At 44.8% G+C, this 12,500-nt stretch overlaps 1 protein-coding gene across 16 annotated transcripts in view; it reads right to left on the reverse strand.

The window, feature by feature from the left end:
- Positions 1-12,500, reverse strand: part of slc8a1b (solute carrier family 8 member 1b) — a 103,069-nt gene that overhangs the window by 12,868 nt on the left and 77,701 nt on the right. For 2 of the 16 annotated variants that reach the window (XM_061087355.1, XM_061087361.1), the window contains 2 exons: positions 9,087-9,235; positions 6,370-6,469 (listed from right to left, as the gene is read on the reverse strand). In XM_061087355.1, coding sequence (XP_060943338.1) covers positions 6,370-6,469; positions 9,087-9,235 — 249 coding nt within the window. Of the gene's footprint in view, positions 1-6,369; positions 6,470-9,086; positions 9,238-10,288; positions 10,302-11,298; positions 11,336-11,438; positions 11,454-12,359; positions 12,371-12,500 lie in introns of all 16 variants that reach the window. The other 14 variants (XM_061087357.1, XM_061087363.1, XM_061087371.1 and 11 more) reach the window with 11 other exon arrangements.

Raw genomic sequence — 12,500 nt, forward strand, 5'->3', positions numbered from 1 at the left:
ACCTTCTGTCACTTTCTAAATGCCATCGTCAGTGTCATCCCTTTATTCTGTGTGTGTGTCTGTGTGTGTGTGTGTGTGTGTGTGTGTGTGTGTGAGAGAGAGAGAAATATTCTAGTTTGTATTTATGAGCTGTGTCTGGTCTCCACGCAATAATGATAAAAATAAGATAAAAGAACAATTTAAATACACATCAACAAACTAAGCGCTGCATCATAAACATTATATATCAAAAATGAAAGGGTAATTAATAAAGAATAATATCCCAAGAGACAATAACACAACGTTTCTCATCTGCAGCTGCGAACATGTTTTCCCACTGAGGGACGTCTCCTCTCACACGTCTCAGAACTCTCTCTCTCTCTCTCCCTCTCTCTCCCTCTCTCTCTCCCTCTCTCTCTCTCTCTCTCCCTCTCTCTCTCCCCCCCCGAGGTGTGAGTGTGTGTTATCTGCTCGCTGAGCTCTCATAGGTCAGGGTCTCTCCAGGCCGCCGGCCAAGCAAGGTGCACGAGCACGAGCGCTGCAAGTGATCACTCGTATCAAGACTCACACACAGACACACACAGACACACACAGACACACACAGACACACACACTGGGTTATGAAACCGATGAGGTCAAACAAGCTCCTGTGCAAAAAAATACAAAATAAAACCCCTGTAGCACACACACACACACTAACACACACACACACAAACACACACACACACACACACACACACACACACACACACACACACACACACTAACACACACTAACACACACACACACACACACACACACTCATGACCCACAGTGTGACCAGGACATGGAGCATACAAGCCTATGGGAACTCTAGTGCACTACACACACACACACACACGCTGTTGTCGTGCACACACTCTGAATCCCAAACGGAGGCAGGAACATCAGACGCCCCCGGTGCACTGTGGGTAATACCCCCCCACCCCCCCAGCCCCCCCCAGCCTGTCACTCATCCCTCTGCTTCTTCCAGCGACGCAACTCTCATCACGTTTGTTATTCACACAGACGATCACAGGAACGAGCGTCTGTGGTTGTCAGGAGTAAATCTGAGTCACATCTTCAGAGCCTGTTTGGCCTTTTATCAGCCCCCCCCCCCTTACACACACACACACACACAGACACACACACAGACACACACACAGACACACAGACAGACACACACACACAAAGACCTGAATCCGTCCTCAATACTCTTTATCCAAACCTCCATCGGGTCACGGTAACAGAACATCCTTGAAAAAGCATTGGAACATGTTTTGTCGTTCCTCTTTCAGACGGTTCATCCTTTCTTCTTTCAATGTTTTCCCTCATATACCTGCACTACTAACCCCATGGATAACACACACACACACACACACACACACACACACACACACACACACACACACACACACACACACACACACACACACACACACACACAGGGGAGCAGGTGATGAAGCGTGGTGTGGTCTCAGTAATTATAGGGCAGTGGAGTGTGTAGTGGTTGAACATCAATCTCTCTCTCTTTCCTTCACATTTTCCCTCACTCTATCCTAACAATCTCTCTTTCTCTCTCTCTCTCTCTCTCCCTTAATTTCCTTTCCATTGATTTTTTATTCTCTCCATGTTGGTTGTGCCTGTCCTCTGAACACTAAATTCTTTAAGTATCAGATATTGCTTTAAAACGAATAAAATAACACCTCACGAGTTTCTCACACATGAAACAATCTTCATTTTTTAAAGAGTTGAAACGAACATATATTAAAAATCGACCCAGATGTGCACTTGTGTATTATTTTCATTCCATGTCCATGTGTTCTATAAACAGGTGTTTGCTGTGTGACAGAATGAACCTGGGAAGGTTTCCTGATACGACGACTCTATCGACACCACAACATTTCAGTCGAGATCAGGTTGTGCGATTACAAACTTAGTGAGGATCAGGGAGAGATTGATATGGTTTACAGAAATTGAAATTGACGCCTGTCTACCGTGTCATATTCTAGGGCTTTGCTCAGCCAACCATCTTCCTCCGTAATCCTGGGATCAGACCTAATATCAGCCCGTCGATAAGCCGACTCCATTAACGATTCATTAATCTCAGTGAGTGGGAGGGTCCCAGTCACCTATGAAGGGATGTCACGAGAACCGCAGAAGCCATTATGCTAACGATGCTAACGATGCTACCGTGGTCTTCAGACCAAGGGAGGTAATACTTCCAATTTAGCAAAGCACCTGAAAGACCGTCATCTGGATTTGTTTAAAGAATTCAAGGTGAGTTCTGATTCTTAAATCAATGCTAAGCTCGCTTTAATGAATAGCTTGTTTCACATACGTCACTCACATGCATCCGCAACTACCGTAAAACCCACAGCATATACCCAAACACATTAAACTACCGTATATGACATTAACAACATCCAAAAAATGCACTTTTAATCCTTTTTTTTTTTTTACCGTGGTATCGAAATTGGCATCGAGAATCGTGTTATTTTACTGGTATTGGCACCGTCCACTGAATTTTTGGTATCGTGACACCTCAACACCTTTGTGTGTCCCGTTGAGAATCTGTGACACGGGCGAAGAATCCTCAGCCTGAGCTGTGAGACCTCCACATCACTACCACCTGACGTCAGATGCCTTGACCAAGCCATTGCTCTAGAATTGTTAGTTTGATCCGTGTGATCAATAATCTGACACAGTTGCCGTCTCAAAAGATCCTCATGTGTTCCCATCTGTGGAGGTTTCAGTGCTACAACAACAAGTTACTACCATAGTCATCATTTGCAGGTTTGCACCCTGTGATTTCAGGTCTGTTTTCTCACCAGACTCATTCAGAGTAGTTTCTCTATTCCTACATAATAAAGTATAATGATAACAAACACCTCCTCCAGCTTTAACCTCTGAGGTGCGTAGCTTCTTTCCTGCAGCCGTTTACTGTACGAGATCAAACAAAGTGAAAGATAAACACATGAAGCTCTTGAAGAATAAAAACGCATTCAGAATTCCACGCCATCAATCCGCTCAGTAAACTCGTCAGTGTTTGAGAAGGTCACACACGTGCAGGACCACACATCGGCAAACACACAATCCCTCCCTGCCTCTGTGTGAGTTATAGCTGGAGACGAGTCAACATCAGGCACGTAACCAACACAAAAAGACACACAAGAGGGAAATGGGTCAGTGTGCGTATGCAGCACAACAGCACGCTGACATTTCAGAGGGCGGCCGACTAAATGCAGGTCTCTGGCTTTGAAATGAAGGTCACGGCAGCAGTTTGTGTGTGTGTGTGTGTGTGTGTGTGTGTGTGTGTGCGTCAGCACCAGTGCCAAACTGGTATTAAGATGTGGCCGAGGAGCCTCTGAAGCTTTTAAATGTCCTCTCATGGCAGCGTCCAATCTTCCACTGATGGAAGTGATGGACTGATAAGACGACATCAGACCTTTGCACATGTGTGAGGCTGAAATCAGATCTGGAGGATTTTTTTCCAAACCCTGACATCTCGATCACTTCAGAAACCAGAAAACAGACGAGAGACACCAAGAGAAATTCTAAATGTCTCCGGTCAAGAAGAGGGAATAACTGAGGCTGCTTTGAATTTGAATCTTGATTCTTATCTGATACGTCTGAGAGGAGATAAGAGAGGGAGGGAGGGAGGGAGGGAGGAGAGAGGAGAGAGGAGAGAGGAGAGAGGAGAGAGGAGAGAGGAGAGAGGAGAGAGGGGAGAGGAGAGAGGAAGGAAGGATTCAAGAGGAGGAGAGAGGAGAGAGGGGAGAGGAGAGAGGAGAGAGGAGAGAGGAGAGAGGAGAGAGGAGAGAGGAGAGAGGACAGAGGAGAGAGGAGAGAGGAGAGAGGAGAGAGGAGAGAGGAAGGAAGGAAGGATTCAAGAAGAGGAGAGAGGAGAGAGGAGAGAGGAGAGAGGAGAGAGGGGAGAGGAGAGAGGAAGGAAGGATTCAAGAGGAGGAGAGAGGAGAGAGGGGAGAGGAGAGAGGAGAGAGGACAGAGGAGAGAGGAGAGAGGAGAGAGGAGAGAGGAGAGAGGAAGGAAGGAAGGATTCAAGAAGAGGAGAGAGGAGAGAGGAGAGAGGAGAGAGGAGAGAGGAGAGAGGAGAGAGGAGAGAGGAGAGAGGAGAGAGGAGAGAGGAGAGAGGAGAGAGGAGAGAGGAGAGAGGAGAGAGGAGAGAGGAGAGAGGAAGGAAGGATTCAAGAAGAGGAGAGAGGAGAGAGGAGAGAGGAGAGAGGAGAGAGGAGAGAGGAAGGAAGGATTCAAGAAGAGGAGAGAGGAGAGAGGAGAGAGGAGAGAGGAGAGAGGAGAGAGGAGAGAGGAGAGAGGAAGGAATCAAGAAGAGGAGAGAGGAGAGAGGAGAGAGAAGTGAGGAGAGAGGGAGGATGACAGAGGGAGGGAGGGAGGGAGAGAGGGAGGGAGGAGAGGGACAGAGAGTTAAGATGAGTGGGCGTTGGCTTATCACAGTGTACTAAACCCACGAGTGTATCAGTGACTCCGGCTCTGGTTCTGGCTCTGGTTCTGGTTCTGGTTCTGGTTCTGGTTCTGGTTCTGGTTCTGGTTCTGGTTCAGGCCCCGGAGCCGAGCTACAGCATGTCTCCTTTTGGGCTCATTGTGTAGGAGTGTGTGTGGCGTCACTGAACAAAAGAAGAAGTGTGTGTGTGTGTGTGTGTGTGTGTGTGTGTGTGTGTGTGTGTGTCAAGTCCACATGCTGCGACCACAACCACGGCCAAGACCTCCGAGAACAGATGTCTGAGATGATCAGTCGTATCTGTGGAGAGGAGAGCTGCTCCTCTTCCTCTTTCTTCCTCTCTTTCCTCTCCCACCTTCCAGGTCCCGGCTGTCGGAGACATTTTGGATCATTTCTCTTAATAAAATGATCAAAATGGTTTTCTCACATGTGTTACGTCATGTTTCATTTCATTTTTCTGCTTTTCCAATCCCTCTTTCCTGCTGTTTGTCTCTCTTTTTCACCTATTTTCTTTATCTCCATCCATCCATCCATCATTCTCCTCCTCTTTGCCTCAATCATGGCTTCAACACGTTTGCGATCCACAGGAGATGTAATTAGTCTGTGACCTCCCTTTAAGTGGGGGAGGTAGATGGAGGGAGTGTGTGTGTGTGTGTGTGTGTGTGTGTGTGTGTGTGTGTGTGTGGGAGAAAGCGAGTTAGTGCGACAAAGGGCAGAGTGAAAGAGAGTAAAGAAAATGTAAGGACCAAGGTTGGGAGAATAGTGGAGTCTTTCATTTCATAAATGTTATCTTTCTGAATCCAATCCCGATTACACAACCACAGACACACACACACACTACAGACTATTTATTATAAAGTAAGTTCCATCGAACATCGTCTCTCGTTCTTCTTCCAACAAACAGACACGAGGACGATGTTGTTTCCACAGCTGATGTTTGTCGAACCAATCACCTCCCACTGGGACGTGTAAGCATCCAATCACGGAGAGTGTGTCTTACAATAAAACCTTATTCTTCAGTGGAAATTGCACACACTGCTTTTTTACACACACACACGCATACACAAACAACACACACACACCGCTCTGTCAGCCTAGACAAGCTAATAATCCCAGATAAGAGAGTGGAGACAGGTCTTTTCATTAACGGCATCGGCTCGCCAACAAAGGCTGGCTGACAGGATGAAGCACAAACACACACACACACACACACACTGTACACACACACACACACTGTACACACACACACACACACTGTAGACACACACACTGTACACACACACACCCACACAGGATAAAGTTATTTGAAGGTGCAGTGTTTGAGCGGACTATAGACAAACAGTGCTCTAACAGAAATACAGTTTCAAAGACAGTAACAGCAGCAAATGAGGATCTTTGTTTGTCCAGGTAACAACTCACGATGCTTCTCTGCTTCCATTCAAACAAACAGCTTCGTCCTGATTTAACTGTGATTTGCTCCTTTAATATAGATTGTTTTCCTGCTTGAGAGATTCATGACAGTTTCCTCAATATTCTGATAGCTGTGAGAAATAAGCCAGACACAGTTTTCTGGAATAATTATTAATCAGCCTATACTTCCAAACCTCCTGTATGTTACGTGGTTGCTAAGCAATCATCCACTGGAGGACACACAGAGTTGTGAGTCCCTGACTGACTGGAGATGATGTTCAGCAGAAGCAGCTGAAGTAACAACACACACACACACACACACACACACACACACACACACACACACACACACACACACACACAGTCACTTTCAATATAATATCTGGTCAGTGTTGGTCTGCATCAAACCATCAAACCAAGCCAGTTAAACACACACACACACACACACACAGACACACACACAGACACACACAGGCCTTACCTGCGCTCACAGTGATGGCCTCTATGAACTGGTCTCTCCAGCTGTTGGTTCCCACCAGCAGAGCCAGGTTGGTCTTCTTGATCAGCTTGTCCACGGTGTTCTGAGGAAACACAAATCAGTTCAACATGAGACATCCGTTTATTCACCGAGCAACGAGATGCGATATGGTTTCATAACCTCACCTTTAATAACGACATGTCGATAATAATAAATATAAAACCTCCTCACATGAGATCGTAGGTGAAATGCATCTTATTCCACTCAGGGCCACACACACACACACACACACACACACACACACACAATCACACACACGCTCTGGTCCAACTCATCTCTGAAGCTATTTGTGTGAAATAATCATATTGCAATTTAATTTATGAACTGAACCATTGTATCAGAGCCATTTCTATGCATTTGCCAAAATCCATCCACAAACTATTCAATCTCCACAAACTGCTTTGAATGTTTGGCTGCAAAGAATTTATCATGAGGTGAATTTAAAATAACTTTTCAGAATGAATGAAGAGTTCCATTCATCTACTGGAGGTTCCTTCTCTTCCTCTTCTTCATCCTAACCTCCCTCGCTGATCCCTCAAATCCTCATTCCTCGTTTCCTTTCCTGTCTCCTTCACTCCCAGTAATTGAGTGTCTTTGTTGTTTTCTTCAAAAGAAACTATGAGAGATTGAGATAACACACACACACACTCTGTCGTGTACACACACACAGACACACACTCACACACACTCTGTAATTAGTGAAGCGGAGGGGATTGCTCCTCTTCTTCTTCTCTGCACTTCAGAGGGAACTGGGTCTCATGTGTTGAGTGGAGCTCGGGGGTGTAACCACGTCTCTGTGCTGCTTCTCTCTTCCTCCTGAACCTGGAGAGTTGAGTTAACTCTCCTCTTCCTCTTCCTCTTCTTCTTCTTCTTCTTCTTCTTCTTCTTCTTCTTCTTCTTCTTCTTCTTCTTCTTCTTCTTCTTCTTCTTCTTCTTCTTCTTCTTCTTCTTCTTCTTCTTCTTCTTCTTCTTCTTCTTCTTCTTCTTCTTCTTCTTCTTCTTCTTCTTCTTCTTCTTCTCCCTGACTCCCTGACTCCATCCCTTCAGACTGGTGAGGGCGTGTTTCTGCAGTACAACCAGTATGTGGTGCTAACGTCCCCAGTGAAGACCCGGCTGAGGGACCGGATAAATACCCACAATCCAATGCACCAAGATAAATCTCCCTCTCTCCCTCCCCTGACGATCTGTCTGTCTCACTCGAGTGACATTTCCTCCGAGGACACGCCCCCCTCCCACGTCTCTGCTCCATAAGCAAATGATCATCCTTGTTGTTCGTGAAGCTCAAATTGTGTTGTTTTAATCCAGTGTGGGTCAATCAGGATGTAAACTTCAGGTGTGAGTGGGGAACAGACGCTGGTTCTGTCATCATCACGTCTTACACACAAAGACATGAGGACAACTTAAGACTCTTAAGACTCTTTAAATGTCAAATAAACACGTCGTAGTCAGAGGAGAATCCGTTTCCTTCTCTGACTTCATCACTGACAGAGACAGTGATCGACTTATAACTCCTCTCAGTGTGTGTGTGTCTGTGTGTGTGTGTGTCTGTGTGTGTGTGTGTGTGTGTGTCTCTGTCTAATAACCCTCTGGTGTATTCAGACCTAATGTGAGGTGAATTTTAGAAGCAGAGCATTTCTAAGTCGGTGGAAAGACGGTGATTGAGGAGAATTGGCTCTGAGAGCCGTGAACTCCAGCAAAGACGTGAACTCCAGCAAAGATGTGAACGTGTGAGATGAAAATGAGGCGTTACAACTCGACACACACAGACACACACACACACACACACACTCCATGTAAACCACCACTCAGGTGTCAGATAATGACGAGACCTGCTGTAAAATTCAATTGAGACAGAATTGAATTTTACTTTGAAAGGAAAAGGTTCAACTTCATAGAGCCACATTTATGTATTTAACATAAATTCTCTGTTTCTCCCTCAATCTGTTATATCAGACTCTCACAGCGCTACACACACACACACACAGACACACACACACACACACACACACACACACACACACACACACCAACTTTATTGAACAAAACTACTTGACAAAGTGCAGCGTCCTGTCAAGTGGCGAGCTATTACTGGGTGTTATTAACTGTCTGTCTACAGAGTGTGTAGGTGGAGCAGCAGCAAGGAACATGCATTAACACACACACACTCACACATACACACACTCAGACACACACACTGTAGCGCTGGTGGTAATTACTGTACATCTACGCTGATCTTAAGAGACTGCGTGGGAGAGAGAGGAAAAGCGAGGAGACGACACACAACAATTACACAATCATGTACCAGGAAGCCTGCGAGTGTGTAATGTGTAATAGGAGGTGGTTTTGTGTTGTTGTGTTGTTTTAATTTCTGCATCAGTAACATGCAAATTAAAGCTTATTATCAGTAAAAGCTGATTTTGTTTGGGGAAAGAAATCGTGCTATTGTTGGGTCGTTATTTATTCAGAGTTTCAGGAGCGTTAATAAGATCCTGGTCACACTAATGATCTCATCAACACACAAACAGTTTTTTTAAATATCCACAGTTATGAAACCAAGGTGTAAAAGTGTCATTAAAATACATAAACAATAAGACTTTAACATGAATACGCCTGCACTTTGCTCTGTCATGGTGGATCCAGCTCAGCTCAGCGTCTCTCACCTTGAACTCGTACGACTCCTCGATGATGATCTCCAGCTTCACGTGGTCGCCCAGCATGGGCCGGCCCATCTCAGCGATGCGCCGCTCTTCATCGTCCTGTCCTGTCAGCGCCTCTTCCTCCTCCTCCTCCTCCGGCTTCGGCTTGTCTTCTGAAAACACAACACACAGCGGCGTGACCACGGGAGAGAGCGTCCGGACGGGCGGCTCCAGGTGAGGCTGGAGGTCTGAGATCTAATTGGACTGAAACTCCAGCAGAGAAACCGTCAGTGTTTCCAGAGCTGAAGCTTCTTTGAGGATTTGAACGTCAGAGGACATGAAACGTGAGAAGCTGACAGAGCTGGTTAACTGGAGATGATCAGTGAGAGTGTGTGTGTGTGTGTGTGTGTGGGTGTGTGTGTGTGTGTGTGTGTGTGTGTGTGTGTCTGTGTGTGTGTGTGTGTGTGTCTTGTTACATTTGATCAAAGTCCTGCTGGGACGTTAGTTCTACATGTGGAGCCGATCCGTCCTGCTGGGACAGTAACTGTCAATTTGAGTCCAGCACCGTGGACCCAGCAGTGTGGGTACATTTTTAATTTTCATGTGTAGTGACAGTAACACATCTGCCCACTGTAGTTTTATAACCTTAGTATTACAGTGCTGAGACCCCCCCCACTTCTTTATTAAATATAATAAAAACTAACCACTGGTGTTTGAGACACCAGATTTTGACTGATTGTATTTGGACATCAACACAGTGGATTATTAAACTGAACAGATTAATTAAAATCAATGTCAAGTAGAGTTTGTGTATAAAGATCAGGGGGTGGAGCCTCAGCAAGTCCCGCCCACACATGCGTTCGACCAATCGTAAGTCAGTCTCAGCTGTCAATCAATACGTTTCACACTGTTTGTAATGTAAAAAATAACTAAATAAAACCAAATTTACCAGAAACATGAAACTTCTGTGATAACATTCACCTTAAATTACAGTAAACTTAAATTTGATGTGTAATTTGTCTTTTAATTTTGGCCCAAGTCCCATCCACTAACACGGTGGAGGCGGGGTTTAGATTCTGTACTGCAGCCAGCCACCAGGTGGCGATCTACACGCTTTGGCTTTACTTTTGAAGAGCTGACATCTTTAAGTAAAGTCTCTGGTTAAAAGATGAAATGATGAAATGAAAAAACAAAAGATGAGATTTTTTAATTCTGACGTTTGGCACCTGGTGAATTAATCTGTCAAGTTATTTAAATTCAGTTTACACAGTTCAATCATTTCCACGAGTAATAAAATGTGTTATAATAAAATATACTTCCAGTTCCTCCATCACCTCATATCCCTCTATCTGCCACAGCCCCCCCCTCCTCTTTTCTTCTTCTCTTCATTTCTTTATGGTGTGTGTCTGTGTGTGTGTGTGTGTCTGTGTGTCTGTGTGTGTGTGAGTCCATGATTGAAATTCACTGTTGAGTGTGAACTCGCTGCCGGGATCAAAGAGAGAGCGAGTGAGAGCGAGAAAGGCCGAGATCAAAATTTCCATTGGGGGGGGGGGGCGGGTGGTTATCCATGCTATTGCCTTTCATTACAGTGCAATGCATTGTGGGTCTGCACCAGTTCATTGGTCATTTGTTCCCCTCAGTTGAGTTACTTTGTGGAGCTTATGGGTCACACACACACACACACACAGACACACACACACACACACACACACACACGCACACACACACACACACACACTCACACACACACACTCACACACACACACAAGTAATGTAGGTGAGACGTTGTTAAGACGAGTCGATAATAACTCCAGCTGATATTAAACAGCAGCTTTTTCCCTTCTATTGAATAAATGTTTGATTTTCATATTTTCAAACCATACACTGTAAATAAAGATGGACGACTAACGGCTCCCCGGAGGTTAAGCCAAATTATAAATATATAAAACATAGATCACACATAGAGTTCGATGTAAATTTGATCTAAAGAGTGAAACCTGTTTTCAGCTTCAGGTCCAGTAGCACTGAGCTGCTGCTGTGAACCGGTTCATTCATTCACTGATACAACCACAGTGAGAAGCTACTTCCTGTTGTGTGTTTTACAAACCGCACACACATGTTCACTCAGACCGACTGCTGGGAATCGCACATCGCTCGCCCTTCAACACTCTCGTTCACCTCACTCCAATTAACACTGACTGGGACTCGCACACCAGCAGCACACAGCCCATTACACACCATGTAATTGTGATTTAATGATCTCCATTAACAGCCTGCACCAAACCTCACGTGGGAGGAAGACGACCCGGCAGTGGGCTTGTTAGCTACACCCCCCCCGTGTGTGTGTGCATATGTGTGTGATTGTGTGTGTTGGACTATCACGTTCATCCCCTGGTGGCTGCCTGCAGTGCTGGTCATAAACCACTCCTCCTCCGGGTTAGTGGTCGGGACATGGACACGTTCAAGATGGTTTCTGTTGTTTTCTTGTTTTCAAATCTGGTTTTAAAATTCCATATTTGATGCTATAAACCTGGTGACACATCGACACCGTGGGTTCGATCCCCGGATTGCTTTGCATTACTGAGGACTTTGTTTAATGGAGCAGATGATGTCTGTCCAACACTGATCCAGCTTTAGTACAGCTCCAAAGAATGCTGCTGGTATAATTGTTTTGAAACCACAAATCTTTCTTTTTTGTTTTTGTTTTAGTTTTTTCCTTAAAAATGTTATTATTACTTTCAATCGATGCTTTGCAAAAGAGTTTATATCTGTAAAACGAAGCATCGTTTTTTCCTGAAGTGGGAAAAAGTCAATGTTGTAAAAGGTCATTGAATGCACTGGACCTCATTAGTGTTATAGATGAAGGTTACTTACAGATTATTGTGTCAGAGCATTTTCAGAGAATTGAATTTCAAATAATGGTTTGTTATTTGTATTTTTTTTGATGAGGATCTGAAATTAAAGTTCTTATTGTACAGTATAATACATGTATATATGTTATTAAAAAAATAAAATCTAAAAAAATAAACTTTGCAGACTCTGGCTCCAAAAGGACGAGATGGTCGCGTGCGGATGTGGAACGTTCTGGTCGTCCATCTTAATGTTCAGACTCAGAACTGCTCACGGGTACAGACCTCACCTTTCAAAGGGTCAAAGGTCGGACCGAGGCCTTTAGTTGTGATGGTTAATGTTACATCACGGAGCTGAAGAGTGTGTGTGTGTGTGTGTGTGTGTAAATGGACCTGACAGAGGTTGAAGGTCACGAGGGAAGAAGCTGGATCCCGTCGGTCCCTGAACCATTTATCATCCTGATTGTTTCTGCTGAACTTCTCTCCTTTGCAGCTCAGTTCATATCCAGAGAATCTGCTTTTATATCAGGCCTGTTTTTAAAAAGGAAAAACTGTACGCTGTGGTTTTGTATCATAACCTTGCTCAATC

Source organism: Limanda limanda, chromosome 15, assembly GCF_963576545.1.
Source record: "Limanda limanda chromosome 15, fLimLim1.1, whole genome shotgun sequence".
Lineage (NCBI taxonomy): Eukaryota > Metazoa > Chordata > Actinopteri > Pleuronectiformes > Pleuronectidae > Limanda > Limanda limanda.